This window comes from Callorhinus ursinus, unplaced genomic scaffold (assembly GCF_003265705.2).
Source record: "Callorhinus ursinus isolate GAN/ISIS: 27379988/994484 unplaced genomic scaffold, GSC_fseal_2.0 scaffold82, whole genome shotgun sequence".
In the NCBI taxonomy this organism is placed as follows: Eukaryota; Metazoa; Chordata; class Mammalia; order Carnivora; family Otariidae; genus Callorhinus; species Callorhinus ursinus.
In genome coordinates this window covers 1,344,898-1,362,612 of record NW_027397144.1, presented here as the reverse complement: position 1 = coordinate 1,362,612, position 17,715 = coordinate 1,344,898, and the positions used below count along the sequence as shown (strand labels likewise).

The 17,715-nt window shown below is 52.1% G+C and overlaps 1 protein-coding gene across 8 annotated transcripts in view; it reads right to left on the bottom strand.

The window, feature by feature from the left end:
* SMARCA4 (SWI/SNF related BAF chromatin remodeling complex subunit ATPase 4) overlaps positions 1-17,715 on the bottom strand; it is an 88,446-nt gene that overhangs the window by 30,182 nt on the left and 40,549 nt on the right. For all 8 annotated transcript variants that reach the window (XM_025863361.2, XM_073887683.1, XM_025863364.2 and 5 more), the window contains 10 exons: positions 15,847-15,968; positions 13,823-13,973; positions 12,869-13,032; positions 8,097-8,163; positions 6,937-7,047; positions 5,108-5,350; positions 3,412-3,525; positions 2,605-2,712; positions 1,447-1,533; positions 595-641 (listed from right to left, as the gene is read on the bottom strand). In XM_025863361.2, coding sequence (XP_025719146.1) covers positions 595-641; positions 1,447-1,533; positions 2,605-2,712; positions 3,412-3,525; positions 5,108-5,350; positions 6,937-7,047; positions 8,097-8,163; positions 12,869-13,032; positions 13,823-13,973; positions 15,847-15,968 — 1,214 coding nt within the window. The remainder of the gene's footprint in view (positions 1-594; positions 642-1,446; positions 1,534-2,604; positions 2,713-3,411; positions 3,526-5,107; positions 5,351-6,936; positions 7,048-8,096; positions 8,164-12,868; positions 13,033-13,822; positions 13,974-15,846; positions 15,969-17,715) is intronic.

Below are 17,715 nucleotides of genomic sequence, written 5' to 3'. Positions count from 1 at the left end.
CCCTCCCCCTGCTCGTGCATGTTCATTCTCTCTCTCAAATAAATAAATAAAATCATTAAAAAAAAAAATGCTAGAGGGCGCCTGGGTGGCTCAGTTGGTTGAGCGACTGCCTTTGGCTCAGGTCATGATCCTGGAGTCCCGGGATCGAGTCCCACAACGGGCTCCCTGCTCAGCAGGGAGTCTGCTTCTCCCTCTGACCCTCTTCCCTCTCGGGCTCTCTCTCATTCTCTCTCTCTCAAATAAATAAAATCTTAAAAAAAAAAAAAATGCTGGACAAAAACACCCATGACAAGGTGGATTGAATATCATCTCTCTTAGCAGACAGAATTTAGGCTCAGAGTGGTTAAGAAGGCTGTCAAGCGTCAAGAGCCTGGAAGTGGCGCTGTGGGGCCTGGAAGCCAGGTCTGCCTCTCAAGATTAATGGAGGATTTCTATTCCCTTCTTTGGGTTTGTTTCTATTTTCTAAATTTTCTGCCATGAATATAGTGCCTCTGAAATTGGACAAATGTCATGAGAACAATAAAGCCAGTCAAGAAGTGAAAAAGACCTTCACGTTGACAGCGTGCCCACCCCCTTCACGGGGAAGCTTCTCACCCTTGCACGATGCCACCGGTAAACCCCAAGTGCTCGGAGAAGGACTCCTGCAACAGAACGAGAGACAGGTCAGCATGGGGCAGGAAGAGGCCACCCAGCCCGACACCTCGGAGCGCCCACACTGGTGCTCAGTGATCCACCGTGGCTCTGAGGTGGTTCGGGGACCACACACAGATGCTGCACACCGCTCTTCCATCCGGCCAACATCCCTTCCCTCGGCCTTCTCCAACCAAGAAAGGTCAGTCACGAAATGAGTGCACGAGGGCAGTGTGTATCCGAGACCACCCTTGGAGAGCTGGGATGGAGTCCCAGGGACATGAAAGGGTTTGCAGAGATCCCGAGACTTCATGCCAAAAAGTACAGACATACATGTGCAATTCAGAAGCAAGAATCCGGACTCTCATAGGGTATCGTGGCCCAAAAAAGTTCTGACCCAGAGACTCCATGACAAGGAAGTTTGCTCTCGACGCTCCAAACCAGGAACAGCCCCCTGTGTCACTGAGTGGGAAAAGCTAGTGTGCCAAGCAGCAGAGACAGTGGGACCTTCTCAGGTAGGAAAAGTAACCCCAGAGAAGAGTCTCCGAATGCTTTCTGTGGCTATCTGAGGGCAGACTTTCTGGAGCTTTCATTTCCATCATGTATTTCCCTACACTGTTTGGATTCTTTACAATGAGCACTTATAAACAGAAAATCAACAGTGAAACAATATATAACCATTATCTATTTAAATTATTAAAAAATATTTTTACAAAAAGCCACCAGGGAGAGACGCCTTAGCTCTGCGTCAGGGCTCCATACAGACAGATGTCTCTGGGAGAAGCAAGGGCCTGCTGTCCCTGGCGATGCTCTCACCTCGATGTGCTGGAACATGTACGGGTGGTTGCAGATCTTCCGCAGCTGCATGATGGTGTTCATCAGGGTCTTGGTGCCGCCTTTGCCCTGGGGAGGCAGAAGAGAGGCTCCGTACTAGGTCCTGCTCCCAGGGAGTGGTTGGGGGTGGGGTGGGAGGATACAGAAGGGGACACTTCAGGGCAGTTGTGGCCTGTGGCAGAGTAACTGGGAGCGAGGGGCTAGCTCCTGTGGAGGCACAGAGGGCTCAAACCCAACTCTGGGGAAGCAGAGACGGCCTGGCACGCGGGAGGGGCTGGCCGGGAGGGGCTGCAGGACAGAAGGGAAGGAAGACTGGTAAACGGCTGAGGCTGAAGGACTAACATTTTCCTTGGCTGCGGGCATTCTGGAGCGTCCCTGGGGGGCTGCAGCCAGATGGGCCATGACAACTTAGGAAGATTTCTGGCTAGAGAGAAGGAAGAACGCGGGGGTGGGTACTGGCTGCGGGCCGAGAAGTAACCCAGGAAGCACGCTGCTGCACCTTCTCGGGTAAGAAAGGGCCTAAGGAACACATGGAGACATGGGGAGGCGGGGCCCAGCCCGAGGCATGGGGTGCAGAATCGAGGTACCTGGGAGGACATTTCTGTCCTGATGAGGGGAGCTGGGGCGGGTGGGGTCTGGGACCTCAGAGTGGTCCCAGGAGAGGGCAGCCTGCCCAGCCCTCACTCCGTATCACCTCAACCTCACTTGGTAACAAGGTGAAGGGGCTCAGTGGCCATGGCTGTTGAGTCAGCTTTTTCCCAGCTGGGAAGGTGAGGCTCATGAGAACATCCTAACTCTGCTGGGGGTCCTGCTGGGCTCCGCCCTGTTGATGGATGCATCTGCAGGAGGCCCGCATTTCGTAAGCCAAGAACACCAGATAGTGACAGACTGGGAGGGTCTTAGGGGACTCCCTGGAGATGGGCCATTAGCCCCTGATCTGTCGGCCTTACTGAACGAGGCTGTTTCCATCAGCTATGACTTAACAAGAGCTATTCGATGCCCTTGTGATCATCACAGATCAGGCCTTGACCTCCCCACTAAACTCCAAGGAGGCGGAAGGCCCTGTTGATGACAGGGTGCTCAAACCCCCACACCGGCCTTGGACACCCAGACGGGGAAGGGCAGGGGCCTGTGGCGAACCTTCTTGTCCTTCTCGGAGCCGTCGGTGAGCAGCACCCCCTTGGCCTGCATGTGCCGGTAGAGCACGCGCTGTAGTGCAGACATGTCACACTTGATGACATATTCCACCTGCAGGGAACATGCATCACCAGTCAGAGCAGAGACTCCCTGAGCTGAACGCCCAGCCCAGGGCCATCTCCGGTCTCAACCTCTCAGAGGTACCCTGGACCCCAGGATGTGTGTGTGCTCAGATGAGGGCACAAGGGGATGATGGTGAGGAGCCCCCCCAGCCAGGGAACAAGGGGAGGCGGGCTATGGTAGGTGCAGTGGGACAGAGAAACGTAGAGGGGCGTCCTGGGCCTGAAGGGGCGACTTGGCTACCTTCCCCAAGCTCCTCTACAGCCCACTGGGAACCAAAGGGCAAGTACTGCATGTCCGACAGGGGGAGGGGAGGGCGTCCTGGGGGGGCAGCTGGGGGACTGGGTTCCTGAGCGAGAAGCCAGAGCCATCCTATGGTGTGAGCGGGCCCCCAGGCAGCCCAGAGCCACTAAGCACTGCCGGATGTGGTCGGATGGGACCCGCCCACAGGCATCGGGCCCACAGACCAGAGAGGGGCTTCCCTGCTTGAAGCCACACCTGCCCCCACGTTACAGAGCCATCGCGTGTGAGTGGCCATCCTCACATCACAGGGACACGACAAAGCTGAAGACCAGGGCCATGACAGAATACAGCATGGACCACTGGAGCGCCACTGGACTGGGCCCACCCCAGGAAAGCCCCTAGCACGACACTGCACCTTGGCTTCATCCGCTCCAAACAATCCATTACCTTCTCAGGCAACTGGGCTTCGACTTCCTTCTTGAGCCGCCGGAGCAGAAAGGGCCGCAGCACTTTGTGGAGACGACGAATGATGAGAATCGTCTCCTCCTCGTTCAGGTCCACCTGGCACCCCCATGAGACAAGCAAACCAAGGTTACCTCCAAAGGAAGGAGCTGGGGGTGTGGAGAAGGGTACGCAGGGTCATCTAGAGTTGTCTTGTCCTCAGCGCCTCCATGTCAGACTGCCTTACGCTTTATGGGGCTTGGTGGGGCACCCTCTTCCTTTAGACAACTGCAGGGACCTGGGACCTTCCACGGAATTCTTAGGGTATAGAACCCAAGGCTCCAGGGAACCACGCCCCACAGCCCTCATGAAAAGAAACACACAGGATACTTGGTTCTTTCCCTAAGAGAAGTATAAACGCACGTCTGGAAACCTGCCAACACATCCAAACGAAAGGTGGAGAAACACCATGTTTATAGAACCGCTGGGTGTGAAATGGGTGGTCTTCGTGGGGGGCTGTCCCTGGGGGCCCCAAATCCTCTCCTTTCAGCCTGGCAGGGGCAGAGGGAAAGAAACTCTCCTCTCCCAAGGTGTCTGACTGATTCTCTGCTAAGAAGTTAAACTTCTAAAAATTAAAAAAGAGTCAAACAGACCACACTTAAATTTATCTTCTCTGGGTCCCCTGATCATCTCTCAGTAGAGCTTTAGAACTTTTGCTAAACTTGAAAATAAATAAAATAAGAACATTTGCTTAGGATGAGGATCCTGGAAGTCTGAACACTGGGAGCTCCCCTTTGGAGACTCTTGGAAAAGGCAGTTTCTCCTTCAGAAGGGTTTCTGTCTCTACGGCCGCCAAGGAGAACGTAACTTGCTGATGACACTAAGGTGGCCCCAGGTGGCCTGGGCCTGCCTACAGAGGACCTTACGGTCAGGAACTAGCTGCCGGGGCCAGAGAGAGTGGCAGCCCAGCCACCGTAGGCAGTGACGCTCTTCATCAACCCCCAATCTCTGCAACTGTGCCCAGTTCCTCAGTCACCAGGCTCCAGCCTCTCAGCCTCCTTCAACAGAAAACACGACCTGCCCACAAACGCCCTCAAAGCCAAACAGCACAGGGGGCTCACACTGGGAGCCAGCTTGGGGACTTCATCAAGCAGATAAAGATCTGCCCCCTGACGGCCAACGTGCCATAGTCTGGTTTTCAGGCTGACGATGCCACCCACGGCCATACAGACATCAAGAGACATTGGTCACAGCACTCTTTAAAAACAAAATATACAGAATCTGACCATGTTGCTCCTTTGACTAAAACTTTATGAGCCTCCTGCTGCCTTTAGGGTGAAATGTGAACTCTCTAGAGGGACCCACAGGACTCTGGGGACCTCCAGCTGTGCCCTGCCAGGCCCACAGCTACCTCAGAGCCAAATTCCTGCCGTGCCCTCCCTGTGCCTGAGGCACCGGGGCAGGGAAGCCCCAAGAGACTCCCCAGAGTTCACTCTCTTGATCCCTGCCCATCAGTCTTGGTGCAAAGGTGGCCTTGCTCCGTGAAGACACAGCCTGCAGCCCCGGGCACTCAATATACACCTGAAAGCAGCCAGCTGAGCCTGGCCCTGACCACTTGGGACCAGTTCCTCTACGGACGGCCCGCGCCCACGGCTCCCCTCCCTGCCCTACTGTCGGCACACAGCCAGCCACGAGCATACACCTTTTCTCCGGTCATGGCAAAGGGTGCGTTGAACCACTGCTCGAAGGTGCTGCAGCTCTTGAAGATGGTGGGCAGCAGGAAGTTGAGGAGCGCCCAGAGCTCAGGGAGCTTGTTCTGCAGTGGCGTGCCTGTCAGCAGCAGGCGGCGGGGGGCCACGTAGTGAGTGTTGAGGACCTGTGTCAGCTTGCAGTGGTGGTTCTTCATTCGGTGGCCTTCGTCAACGATCATGTACTTCCAACGGATCTGTGGGCCCAAGAGCAAGCCATCGGGGGAGGGGCAGCAGCGGGGATGGCCCCACCTTAGCTACAATCTCCCCACCGTTAGGCAAGTCTACAGATGGAACAGCATATTCAGGTGAAGAACCTGAGCATGACAAGGCCCACTGAGAAAAGATCGGCTCACCAGGTGAGAGCCATAAACACCGCCCCTAGGAAGCATGGCGTGCAGACACATAGAAGACACGCCCTTGACCTACTGTCGGGTGAACAATGCAAGCTGCAGGACAGTACGCTGGTTTCCCCCCAAATTACGTATGTTTGTATGTAGCCCAGAAAAATCCTCCAAATAACAACCCCCTCGCTGATTAGAGAGGGGCCTGGGTCTACAGGGAATGTGGCTCAGAAGCAGGTCCATTTTCCAAGCATCAGGCTGAGCCTCTAAAAATAGGAGTGGCACAGGTAAGTTCGGACTGTGAGCCCCGAGGGGCTGGGGCCATGCACAGGACCAACAGACGCAGGCTAGACACAGGCAGGCTCACAGTGAGCTTGAGTATGCAGGTGGGAGCCCCAGGTCTGAATCGTGGTTTAAGTCTGCAGAACCCCATGATGAGCCTCAGAACTGCTCTGTGCCTCAGCTTCCACTGCCTGCAGGCACAATGAGGCCTGGGTGAGGCAGTGCATGTCAGGTGCCCAGAGTGAAAAGGGCAGAGCTGACCAGGGCAAGGACAAGACAGCATCTCCCATGAGGAGTCCCTGTCGCTTGGCCTTGACATTCATTAATGACGCTGTCAGAAAAGGATTTTCAGAGCCTCATTCTTGGGCTTGGGATGGGCCAGGCTTTGCCCTAAGTCAGAGGGGTGTACCTGCACCACAAGTCGAGGGGAAGAGCCTGCGCACTAGACCCCAGCTCTCTGGGCCTCTGTTCCCTTATCCATAAGCTTGGAGATGGTTACGAAGCACCCCAAATCATCACAATGACCAAGCCCCTAGAGGTGACTTGTGAACACATCCAGGCCTGGGTCAAAAAACGACCACTAGACCTTTTCTCTACCAGATGATTAATGGTCAGAACTGATGCATCATCTTCAGCCTTCAAACCAGGAAAATGGCCTTTCTGCAGGCAAGGAACTATGCCCGTTTTATATCTGGGTCAAGGCATGGTCTCAGTGATTCATTGATGGTCTGACATCACAACTCTGCCAGTTAAGAGGCTCCTAGGCCTGCATAAGCCCCACTAAATGTGTGCCAGCCCAGCAGCCCACAGCCGACAGAACACCAAGGGCCTCAGAGTCTCAGCCCTGAATGCTGAAATCATACCTGCCTGGCGGGCTGGTGTCCTGAGCACTGTGGTGGGGGTGCCACAGCTAGCAAGGACGGAGGGCCGAGGCCACCAGAGGCAGGCAGGGACAAGGCCGGCCCCACCATAGCCCTGCCAGGCACAACAAAGATTAGGGCTGGCGGGCTGGGAGACACCGAATGTAACGAAGCTCTTGGGGCAGAAGCTCTGAGGAGCTGGTCTCCATGACATACATAGGATAACCCTGGATCACATGTTTACCGACACCACGTGGCCACAGGGGGCTTGGTGTGTTTTACACAAGGACATGCTACCTTCGCAAGGATGTGCTTGTCCTTAATGATGTACTCGTAAGTCGTCAGCAAGACATTGAACTTGCCACTCCGGAGCTGGGGGACGAAAGCGCGCCTGGCTGCTGGAGAACCCTGTGTGGGAGAGAAGCATGTACGACTCAGCCTCCTGGGGCCACGGGGGCTGCCGTGGAGAGGCCTCCCCCGCTGACATGCAGAGTGGCAACTGCAGGGAGGGGGAGAAAGGCCTGCGGGCCACAGGCAGCCCAGGGGCTCTGAGAAGCTTGCTGTCCACACTACATCTGTCCCAGTGTCCGTGGCTAATCAGCTCCCTCCCCTTCCCAGGGCTCCTCTTAGGCCTCCAGGCTGGAAACCAGGCTGCTGCCTCAAGGCTTCCCATGTGAGTGTGGCCCAGCTGACCACTCCGTGATGTAGTTCCAGCTTCTCCCCAATTAGCAAACCTGCCCTGTCCCTCCCAAGTTCCAAACTCTTGACCCATGTGACCAGGGCCCCAGGGTATAAACATGGTGCTTTCTCTAGGCTCGCATTCCAGGCTGACTGTACTTCAGTGGGTCCCATAAGCTCTTGCTGGAAGAACTATTCTTAGCTCCTTAACTACACCAACTTCTCCCTGCACACGCTGTTCCTGGTATTGGGACCCCCCTCCTCCCCACCACGTGGCGGAGAGCCACACAACACAGGGCAAAAAGCCTGGACCCAGGAGCCTGGAAGGCAGGGACACAACCTGGCTGCATGAGGGATGCCCTGTCTGCCTCAGTTTCCCCACAAAGATAATAGGCACAATTAGTCTCTACCTCATGGGGTGAATCGAGCTAGGCAGGGCCCACAAGTCCCATGTTCTAGAGATCACGGGTATACTTGTTAAGGCATCCTACATGAATGGGTTTTAACCAAAGCTCGGGTGACAATAACGAAACCTTCCAGTGAAAGCAATGATGTCATCAGATTCCATGAATTGACTACACAGCATCATTTACAACGCATTACTCGGGAATAAATGATCCAAACCCGGCGTGATCAGCACAATCCCATGAGTACAACATAGGAAAACATGTGCATATGCATCACACCACTCATGCAAGCGGACTTCCCTCTTCGCTCATCTGTATTTCCCACTCCTACCCTGCCCTCACGTATGTCCATCTCTTCAGGCTGTGACCTACCTTGTAGGACACCTTCACCACAGAGGGGGCCCACTTGTCAAATTCGTATGCCCAGTTTGACAGCGTGCTGACGGAAACAAAGAAGGGACAGTCAGGATCTAATTCATTCATCAACAGCTCCTATCTACGCCAATGTCCCCTGGGGCATGAGGCCAATGTGGCTGTGATGCTCAGAGCTGGTCAGGTAACGGACAGTCTGGGGGGAGGGAGGGGGTCATGTCCTGGGTGAGAGGACCAGGGACACAGAGATGTGGCAGCAGGTACAGGGGCGGCTGCAGAAGGCCAGATCCAGGAGCCGAACCTGGGAGACCAGTCCTGTCACTGCTGTGGGGTCCCAAGCCCGTCTAAGAACACGCCATGCGTTGCAAGTCTGCCGCCGGGAAACCCGCAGACTCGCAGTGCCTCATTTTAGGCTCAGAGCTGTGGTGGAGGGTAGGCTGGGGAGATCGGGGAGCACAGGGGACACCGCAGGTTCTCTGTGCCACCTTGAAATGAAAACGGCCAGCCACCGCAGGCTCCTGCCCGGTAAGAGACAATGGAGATGGGGAGGACATGCTGGCTCGGGCGGAGGGCTGGAGGACTGGGTGCAGGGCAGGAGCATGGACTCTCATCTGCTCCTCCGTGGGACAAGCAAGGCCAGGAAGAGCAGGGAAAGAGAGAAATGGGCAGGCATGGGGGCAGGTGGAAGGCAGATGAGAAGAAATAATTCACCTGGGACAAGAGACAGAACCTTGGGTGAGGGTGACAACAACAACAAGGCCAACTTCCCAGGGAGTGAGTTCCCTGAGAAATACTGGCATAGTCACTTTTCGGTAAGAAAGGGAACTTACTCAAAAGGTCTAGCCTGGGTAGTTTGTAAAGACAGGACTCAAAGGCCGAGTGGCAGAAATTGCTTGTGGCTCACCCAGCTCCCTCTGCAACAAGTTCCACTGTAAGCCCCTAGCTCCCAGGCTCTTCAGCAGTCGGGCCAACCAGCTGGATGTAGTTGGAGCAATGAGATGAAGCTCATGTTGCTGGGGTGAAAGTGGGGGAAAGCTCTCAAAGAAGGGTGGAGAGAGGGGAGAATCAGCTGCTCTTTGCCCTGTCCATCAACATGGGAACCTAGATGAAATGATGGAGGCAGTGCAGCCATCTTGCAACCATGAGGTAAGAAGGTTAAGGGCAAAAACCATACATTAAGGGTGATTGAGCAGAGAGAACTCTAGAAGCCTGGGTCCTGGCATCTTGGAGCCACTGGCCCTGCCTCAGATGAGGCATTACTGAGGGTCAGCAAGATTGCCCTGGTACAGTCACTGAAGTCTGGATTCTACTGTATGGAGCAATGGCAGACAGGGCACCATGAAAGAAGATGAGGGCGAAAACATGAAGTGTGGGGAACATCTGTAGTAGGAGGAAAGAAGAGCCAAGAGAGTCAGGGACAGGGAAGACTGAGGAGCTAGGGTGGGAGACGGAGTCTAGTGGGAGGCAGGACGAGCCAACTCATGGTGGACAGTTGTTCATCTCAACAGATGGATGGGACAGCTGGATGCCTGACGTCTAAAACTGCTCCCTTGGGCAAAAGGAGCTCTTCTGGCCTGGAGATGTCAGTCGATGGACCAGATCCTCGTCTGGGTGGAACATGGTGTAAAAAAGCCTGCAGATCAACACACTGAAGCTGATTTAAATAATCTTTGGAAAAGGTATTTTGATTGGAAAGATAAAAAGAACTGGATCTAAAAACTGTACTCCAATTGGTAAAGTTGTTTCTCACGGATTAACTATTTGGAAAGTGCTGTACAAGTAAGAAGAAAGAACTAGAAGGAGCTCTATGGTTCTAGCTGAGTTAGAGACAGCTGTTGGCCATGACCAGACACAGATCACGTTAGATAAACACATACATTTATTTTCTAATGCTGTCTGCTGACAGGGCCTGCCAGTAAGGACGATCAGAAGCAAGGGGCACCCCTAGCACCCAGCTCTTGGTTTCTAATACTGTTCTCTAAGAACAGAGACTAGAGCTTCTTAGAGAAATGGCTGATTCTAGGCCTCAGACAGGAAATGTACAAGTGGAGCTGGGGGCATCTCTGTGTGCCCAAATACAACTAAGTGTCTCAAACCCCACAACAATGGGGCCCTGTCAAAGGGACAGAGTAGCCAACTAAAAGCTCCCCATGGCTAATGCTGGAATGATTCGAGAACAACAAGATAAACGAGTATTGGTGTACAGACCAAAATATAAAATAAGTACCCATGAGTCTACACTGATATAAATGATTAAATAAATTAACAAATGGGAAGAAGAAATATAACTTCTGTACAGAAGAGTTCTAAAAGATTTATAGAGCTATTTGCCCCTCAAGGAGGGAGAGCTTAATTGCCCACTTACATGGGCGCTAAGCTTAGGGACTGTTCCAGAATACAGTATATGGAAGGGGAAGAAAGAGTAACTTCACAGGGCAGACACCTGACAAGCAGGACCTCAACCATGTGACCAAGGTCAACATCACCAAGGACAAGGCACACTGACAATAATGGCCCCTGAAATGAGGTCATGACAGGGGCCCTTCACCCCTGTGCTCTTTGGCCCCCATGCCCACCATCCTGTCCAAGGAGAAGAAAATGCCCAGACAGGCCCAGATTGAGGGATATCCTAGAAAACACCTGACTCGTCCTCCTCAAAACCACCAAGGTCAACAAAAACAAGGAAAGCAAGGAGTGCTCACAGACCACAGAGGGCGAAGGCTACGAGAAGACTGAATGCAGTATGGGATCCTGGAATAGCAACTGGATGTCAGGAGAAAAGCAGAATGCTGAATCAAGTCTGGAGCTTAGTTAACAGTAATGTGCCTGCTGGTTCCTGAGTTGTGACAAATGTACCACAGTCATGTGAGATGTTATCAACAGGGGAATTGGGGGAGGGCACACAGAGACCTCGGAGTACCTCTGCAACTTTTTGGTAAAGCTAAAACTATTCTAAAGCAAACCACCACAATGACCAGGACATGGAATCTGGAAACAGGAAACCAACCTGAAGGGTCTCCCCAGGCCAGATCTGGGACAACTTAAGCAACAAAATTATGAATGTGTCCACTCTGCCACTTTCAGATACAGTTACACAAATAAATTAATACATGGAGAAGGCACAGTTCTTCCTTAGAGTGGACCTCTCACACCTGTGGGAGGAGTGATGGAAAGAAAGCCACCACTGGCCCTTCCCACAGGGGAAGGGGTCTCAAGCCAGACTCATCTGATGGATGTGGAAATCTCTGGGGAAACTATGATTGAGAAATGGGACCTTTCTGTGGTCTCCAAGTGCCTCGCCGTCAGGAACTTATGAATTACAAAGGAAAACTCCTAAGATTACGTGGGGAAACTGGCAGGCATCACCTAATGGAGACCAGTTGTCTTTGTAACTGTCCCGGAGTTAGGAAAGATTTGGGAAGCTGACAAAAAGGAATATAGGAAATCTTTATTCTATTTTTGCAATTGTTTACAAGTGAAATAATTTCAAAATGAAAAGTTACAAACAAAACACCTACGCTGTAGGACAGCATGCTGCAGTGAACTATGCCGGTGGAGATGAAGTCAAACGTCACACTTCGGGAGAGGGGCGCAGGAGCTAAAAAGGGGGGATTCCAGTCACTGGTAGGCCGGGAGACGGTGCATGGGGACGTGCAGCAGAAAGCTGAGAAGTTGGGTCTGGCTATGAGGGAGGAGGCGGCAAGGCCATCTGTCCTCAGGCTGGGACCTTCTGTCGCACTGCGCAAACAGTTCTCTCTCCATACGGATCTGTTCCTAGCAGGGCAGCCAAATTTACAGGACCACGAGGAGGGGAAGGCAGAAGGAAGAAATAAACTTCTCCAAGTAAATTCTGGGAGAGTTCTGGGACCCTCCAGCATGGCTGTATGGCCTCTGGCAGCCTGGCTGTCTTAAAAGCAGGAGGCTGTCTTATTTCCTATGGAATCAGGGTATGAGCACTCAGCTTCCTGTTCTCCCCCTGGACAGCTGATTTAAGGATGAAGTGGTTGCTGATGAGTGCTGGCCGAAGTGGGGCGTCTCTCCAGGGCCAAGCCAAGTGCAGACTACAGAGGCCTGTTCCCGTCAGGGTAGACCATACCCCAGGCCTGTGATTGGTTTCATGAATGACATGAAACCTGAGATGGGTCCAGGAAAGCCAGCTCCAGGACTTCTAGAGAAACTGTGGGGCAGGTGAACCATATTGTGGCATTGCTGAGCTAGGAAGAGGGAGGCCCAGGGTGGCTGGTCAATCTTGACCCCCTCAGGGCTGCCTGCCGGAAGGAGGTGGCCAGCGGCGCCATGAGGTGGTGAGTGAGAACCTCTTTGGGACTCGGTTGGAGAGTCCTATCATACTGAGCATCAGGGTTGCCATGAACCAGAGGACTCAGTGCCCCAGGGAGGAACAGTTAAGGATATTTCCTCAAATGGCTCTGCTCCACTCTGCTCTGCTCCGCTAGCAGGAGCTTGTCTGGCTTCTGCAACACCTTGTGTGGAGTGTGCTGGTTGGGGGACTTGAAAGGGACCTCGAAGTCATCTTGTGAGAGCTGCCCCAACAGGGATGATGGGTGGACACTCCCTCAACCACCCTTCTCCAATCTCGCCCCTTGAAACCAGAGGCAGGATGCCGGGGGCTGAGTTGTGTCCCCCAAAGTCCCCCTCAGAATGGGACTGTATTTGGGGATGGGGTCTTTAAAGAGCTAATGAGGTGAACCCAAGCAACAAGGCCTTCCCGCTGGACACTCCGAGACCGACCCCCCAGGGGTGAGAACACTTACGAGAGAGGTACTATGATGAGAAAGGGTCCGTTGATCCGCTTGTGCTCCATGAGGTACGTGATGAGAGCGATGGTCTGGATGGTCTTCCCTAGGCCCATCTCGTCCGCCAGGATGCCATTCAGGTTGTTGTTGTACAGGGACACCAGCCACTCCAAGCCTTTGATCTGCAAGGAGAGAGGTGAGCGGCCAGGACTGAAGCCCAAGTCGGTATGAGAGCAGTCCCCGAACTGCAGACTCAGCACAGCCAGGCCCGCGGTCAGCCTAGCCATGAACCACCTGTGGCCGTCGCGAGTTTAGGTATTTTGCTTTCAGTCAGCCCACTCCTTGGCTTCTTGGCCTCATCCTCAGCAATCACTCCTACAAAACCCCAGGGCTGCCGTGCTGGTGATATGTCTATAAAATCTCTTTTTCTGGTACGTATTCAAACAGCTAAGACTCTACCTGGAAGGGCCACGAGGAAGTAGGCCTGCTGACATTGAAATCCCTGGCCTCACTGCCACACACAATGCGGTGGCCACACGTAGCAGGGCTCCGGGGACCACGCACCGAGCACCTGTGCACCCAGGCTGGGCCCCATCCTGGCTTGGCCACTCCTGAGTTGTGTGGTTTTGAGGAATCACTGCACCTCCCTGTTCCTCATTGTCCCCCACCCCCATCGAATGCGGAGATGGAAGCACCTACTAAATCGGGTCATTGAGGGATGAGAAGCCAATGAGTAGCAGCCTCCTATTTGGCCTGGCATAATTAAGCAACCAGCAGATACTAACTGCACAATTTTCATCCCCTCCTGGAGGCAAAGCTAACAGATCAGGCCCCTGCTTCCCAGATGGGGAGACGGAGGTTCAGAAGGGAAGAACAAGTGTCCAAAAGAGCAAGATTGGAATGTGACTTCAGCAGCCACCCGCCACCGGGAAAGCTCGAGACTGCCGTGTCGATATGCCCCTCCAACCTTACCTGGTACTGTTTGAGGACACCATTGACCATAAGCGCTGACTGCTTATCCACTCTCTCAGTGACAGCATGTGCCACGGCATAATAGGACTGCAGGCCCCGAGCCAGGGCCTGGGACACGCCATACTCGTCATCCACGTCTTGCTTGGCATTCCTGGGAGTGAGATGGAAGCACCGTGTGAGGACACCCATTCCTATCTGTGACAACGTGCTTCTGGCACAAGCCTCTGCCGAGCGGCCCTTTCTGCCCAATGATCCATGGCTTGAGCCATAAAATAAGCCCAAATGCAGCCAGAGAGTCTGAGGGTGAGCCAGCCACAACTACTAATCCACGACTGGATGGATGTGTGGGGCCCGAACCCACCCTCCCAGAACAGGGATCAGGTCACTGCCACATCATAAGAATGTTTCTTTCTGCCAGAGACTGGTCCCATAGCCCGCCCTCTCTACTGGGCACTCATGAGCCTAAAGGGAAAATGCACATGGCACAGCATCACGCAAAACCAGAATCATTTATGTTGTGGCTGTTTCATGATCCAATCTGGAATTATTTTTAAAAGTGACTTTAAACTACGTTTTGGAGCTGCCTGGGTGGCCCAGTTGGTTAGGTGTCTGCCTTTGGCTCGGGTCATGATCCCCGGGTCCTGGGATCAAACCCTGAGCAGGGAGCCTGCTTCTCCTTCTCCACGCTCATGCTTTCACTCTCATTCTCTCTCTCTCTCAAATAAATAACATTTTAAAAAATTAAAAAAAAAACCTATCTTCATTTTATTAATCTGACAGATACACGTGATCCAACTTCTGCCATATTGTTCCATGCTGTGCTGTGGATTCTGTCCTTATGTCTTCTTAGGAATCCTTCAATGAGGGGCACCTGGATGGCTCAGTTGTTAGGCGTCTGCCTTTGGCTCAGGTCATGATCCCAGGGTCCTGGGATCGAGCCCCGCACTGGGCTCCCTGCTCGGCGGGAAGCCTGCTTCTCCCTCTCCCACTCCCCCTGCTTGTGTTCCCTCTCTCACTGTGTCTCTCTCTGTCAAATAAATAAATACAATCTTTAAAAAAAAAAAAAAGAATCCTTCAGTGAGGTTAGCGGGGTCTTCCCTATTTCTCTGATGATCTCACAGGACTGCCTGCCTGCTCTAGGGCTGCTTTCACACCTACAGTGTGTACAACTCTCAGTCCTCTATTTCTTTTAAAGAGTATCAACTAACTTCATACCATAAGCAACGATGATTAGTATGTTAGCTGTACCTGTGCTTACAAGAGCAAAAAGATGAGAAATAATGTGAATGCCCGCCACTAGGGACAGGCTCATACAGGACAGCGAAAGGTACAATGCCACCCGCTCGATAATGCGTGGAGAAAGCATCACCTCGGGGCACCTGGGTGGCTCAGGCAGTTAAGTGTCTGCCTTCGGCTCAGGTCGTGATCCCAGGAGCCTGGGATAGAGCCCCACATCAGGGAGCCTGCTTCTCCCTCTCCTTCTGCCTGCCACCCGCCCTGCTTGTGCTCTTTCTCTCTGTCAAATAAATAAATAAAATCTTAAAAAAAAAAAAAGAAAGCAAGAAAGCATCACCTCTGAGAGAAAACTTCCGGTGAAAAAAGCCAGGGGCAGGAAAGTGTGCCTGGATACACGTGTATAAGTGAAAAAAAAAATTATATACACGTTTTGTTTGTTGAAGCATGAAATACTCTGAAGACACACGATGTTCAAAGTACTTCCTTCCAGGGGAGGGACTGGGCTCGGGGGGTGGGGGGCGGCTGAGGAGCAGGAGTGAGGCGGCTTTTGCTCCAGACCCAACTCTCTCTCAAGCACAAGATGAACCATGTGAATGGACGGAATATTCAAAGCCTAAGAAAACCAATGAAATGTGAAGGTAATTAATTTGTTCCGTCTGCAGTCCCACAATGTCTGCCAGCGGGACACGGGTGCGTGTTGTCCAAAGAGAGGCTGGGGTCCCAACAGTCCTGCTGGTGCCACCCTGAAGGAAGCCGGCAGAGCAGGAGGCTGCGGAGGGACGCCTTACTCAATGATGTGCCGGGCGTCCACTTCCGAGACGTCATCACTGTCTGGATCTGGAATCTTCTTCTTCTCCTCAACGGGCAGGTTGGGAGGCTGTGCCGGCTGCGGCTGCTCCTCCTCCTCCTCCTACCGAGACACAAGCCCACGTGACCCCAGGCCCCCCACAGGCACAGGGCTCCCAGGCGGAGGGCACACTTCAGGAGGCAAGTGCTGTTTTCATGGCCTCTTACTCTGCCGGAATGTGTCATGCCTCTTCTCTGCTGCTTCTCTTAATTGCTCCATTTATGACATTTAGTTTTCCTAAGAATGGAGCACTGACACTTCTTTTTAAAGCTGTCTCAGGATATTGTCTTGTTTTTACTAGCAGTAGATGCCTTATGCACCGTGCTTCCCTCCATCACAAAATGCATACTACCATGCTTATTCCTTGCCCGACCAACTCAAAGCAGTTTTTCATTTGATTCTCTTAAATTCTGTAAGTATTAAACATGTTATAGCCACTTTTTGGTATTTATTGCTCTTGATTTACTTCTGGCTTTACGAAAAAGGCTAAAACGGCTACACTGTGTCAGATAACACGGTGAGAACAGCCATCCTAGTTTACTACGAGGTTTTCTATCAACTTGTAAATTAGATTTAAGTGTTGTTCTTCACTAAAGGGATTTTTCAGCCTTTACTGAGCAAATGATAAAGGGATTTTGTGGGACATATTGCTGAAACACACACGAATGCATTTCTCAATGTTAAACCACTCTTGTATTCTTGGGTAAATCATACAAAGTACCAACAGGTTATCTTTATGTACACTGGGATTGCTATTAAACTAAAAGGTATCTGTAATTAATATACTAAATGATCCCAATCAAAACCCTGTGGGATGTCCCTTGGAGCATGCCAAATGATTTTATAAGCGATTTGGAATAATGAACAGATGATAACAGCACAAACATTCTGGGCAAAAAGAAGTCATATTTGGCACAGACTTATCCTAGCTGATATCACCATGTCTGGAATTAAAATAGGGGGTAGGACTTCTAAGTCTGAGTGAGGAAGTTCACAAACTCATGAAAAAAACGTCTTTTTGAAGCTGGACAAAATTCACAAAAGCAATCACCTGAGAGCTCTAGGAGCCTGAGAACCCAAGAAAACCTGCTGAACCTTGTGTAAGAAGGGTAGGAGATGGTAGCGCTCTCACTTGGGGCAACTTCCATCTCTCTTCACCCTCAGCTCCACCTTGAAGGTTCTGCCAGGACGGCCAGGCCAAGAGCACTGGCAGCTGAGGCTGATGGGGACTCAGGCACTTTGTAGCAGGGGGCAAAGCCCATACCAGCCAGTGGCACTGCTGTTATGTAAGGGAGGTTCTGTTTTGCTTTGGTTGGGAAAGCAAATTACTGCCTAAGCCTGTGACCATGTGCAGAGAAAAATGAAGAAGGGCCTCACAGGAAGTAAAAGCCAAGGCGGACCTGAAAATGGCCTGAACTTCAGAATGTGTTCCTTTATATACACTGATCCACCAGAGACAGAAGCTTTATTGGCTCAAGATGTCTGAGCACAATCACTGCCCAATCACTGGATGACTACTAAGTTACAAAGAAACATGTAACTACTAAGTTACAAAAAAAGTTACTAAGTTACAAAGAAATCCTAGAAAGCCAGGATTAAAAATAAAAACAAGAATAAAACCAAAAACTAAACTGAGCAGAGACACCAAAGGTAGCACACAGCACTGGGGAAGGAACTCCACAGACTGCGCCCAAGTACCTTACTACAAATACCACTACCAGAACCAGCACCCAGGAGTGGGAGCCAGAATCCAGCGTAGTTAAAAACAAACTTCCACTAAACATTACAAGACGAGCAAAAAGGGAAAGTG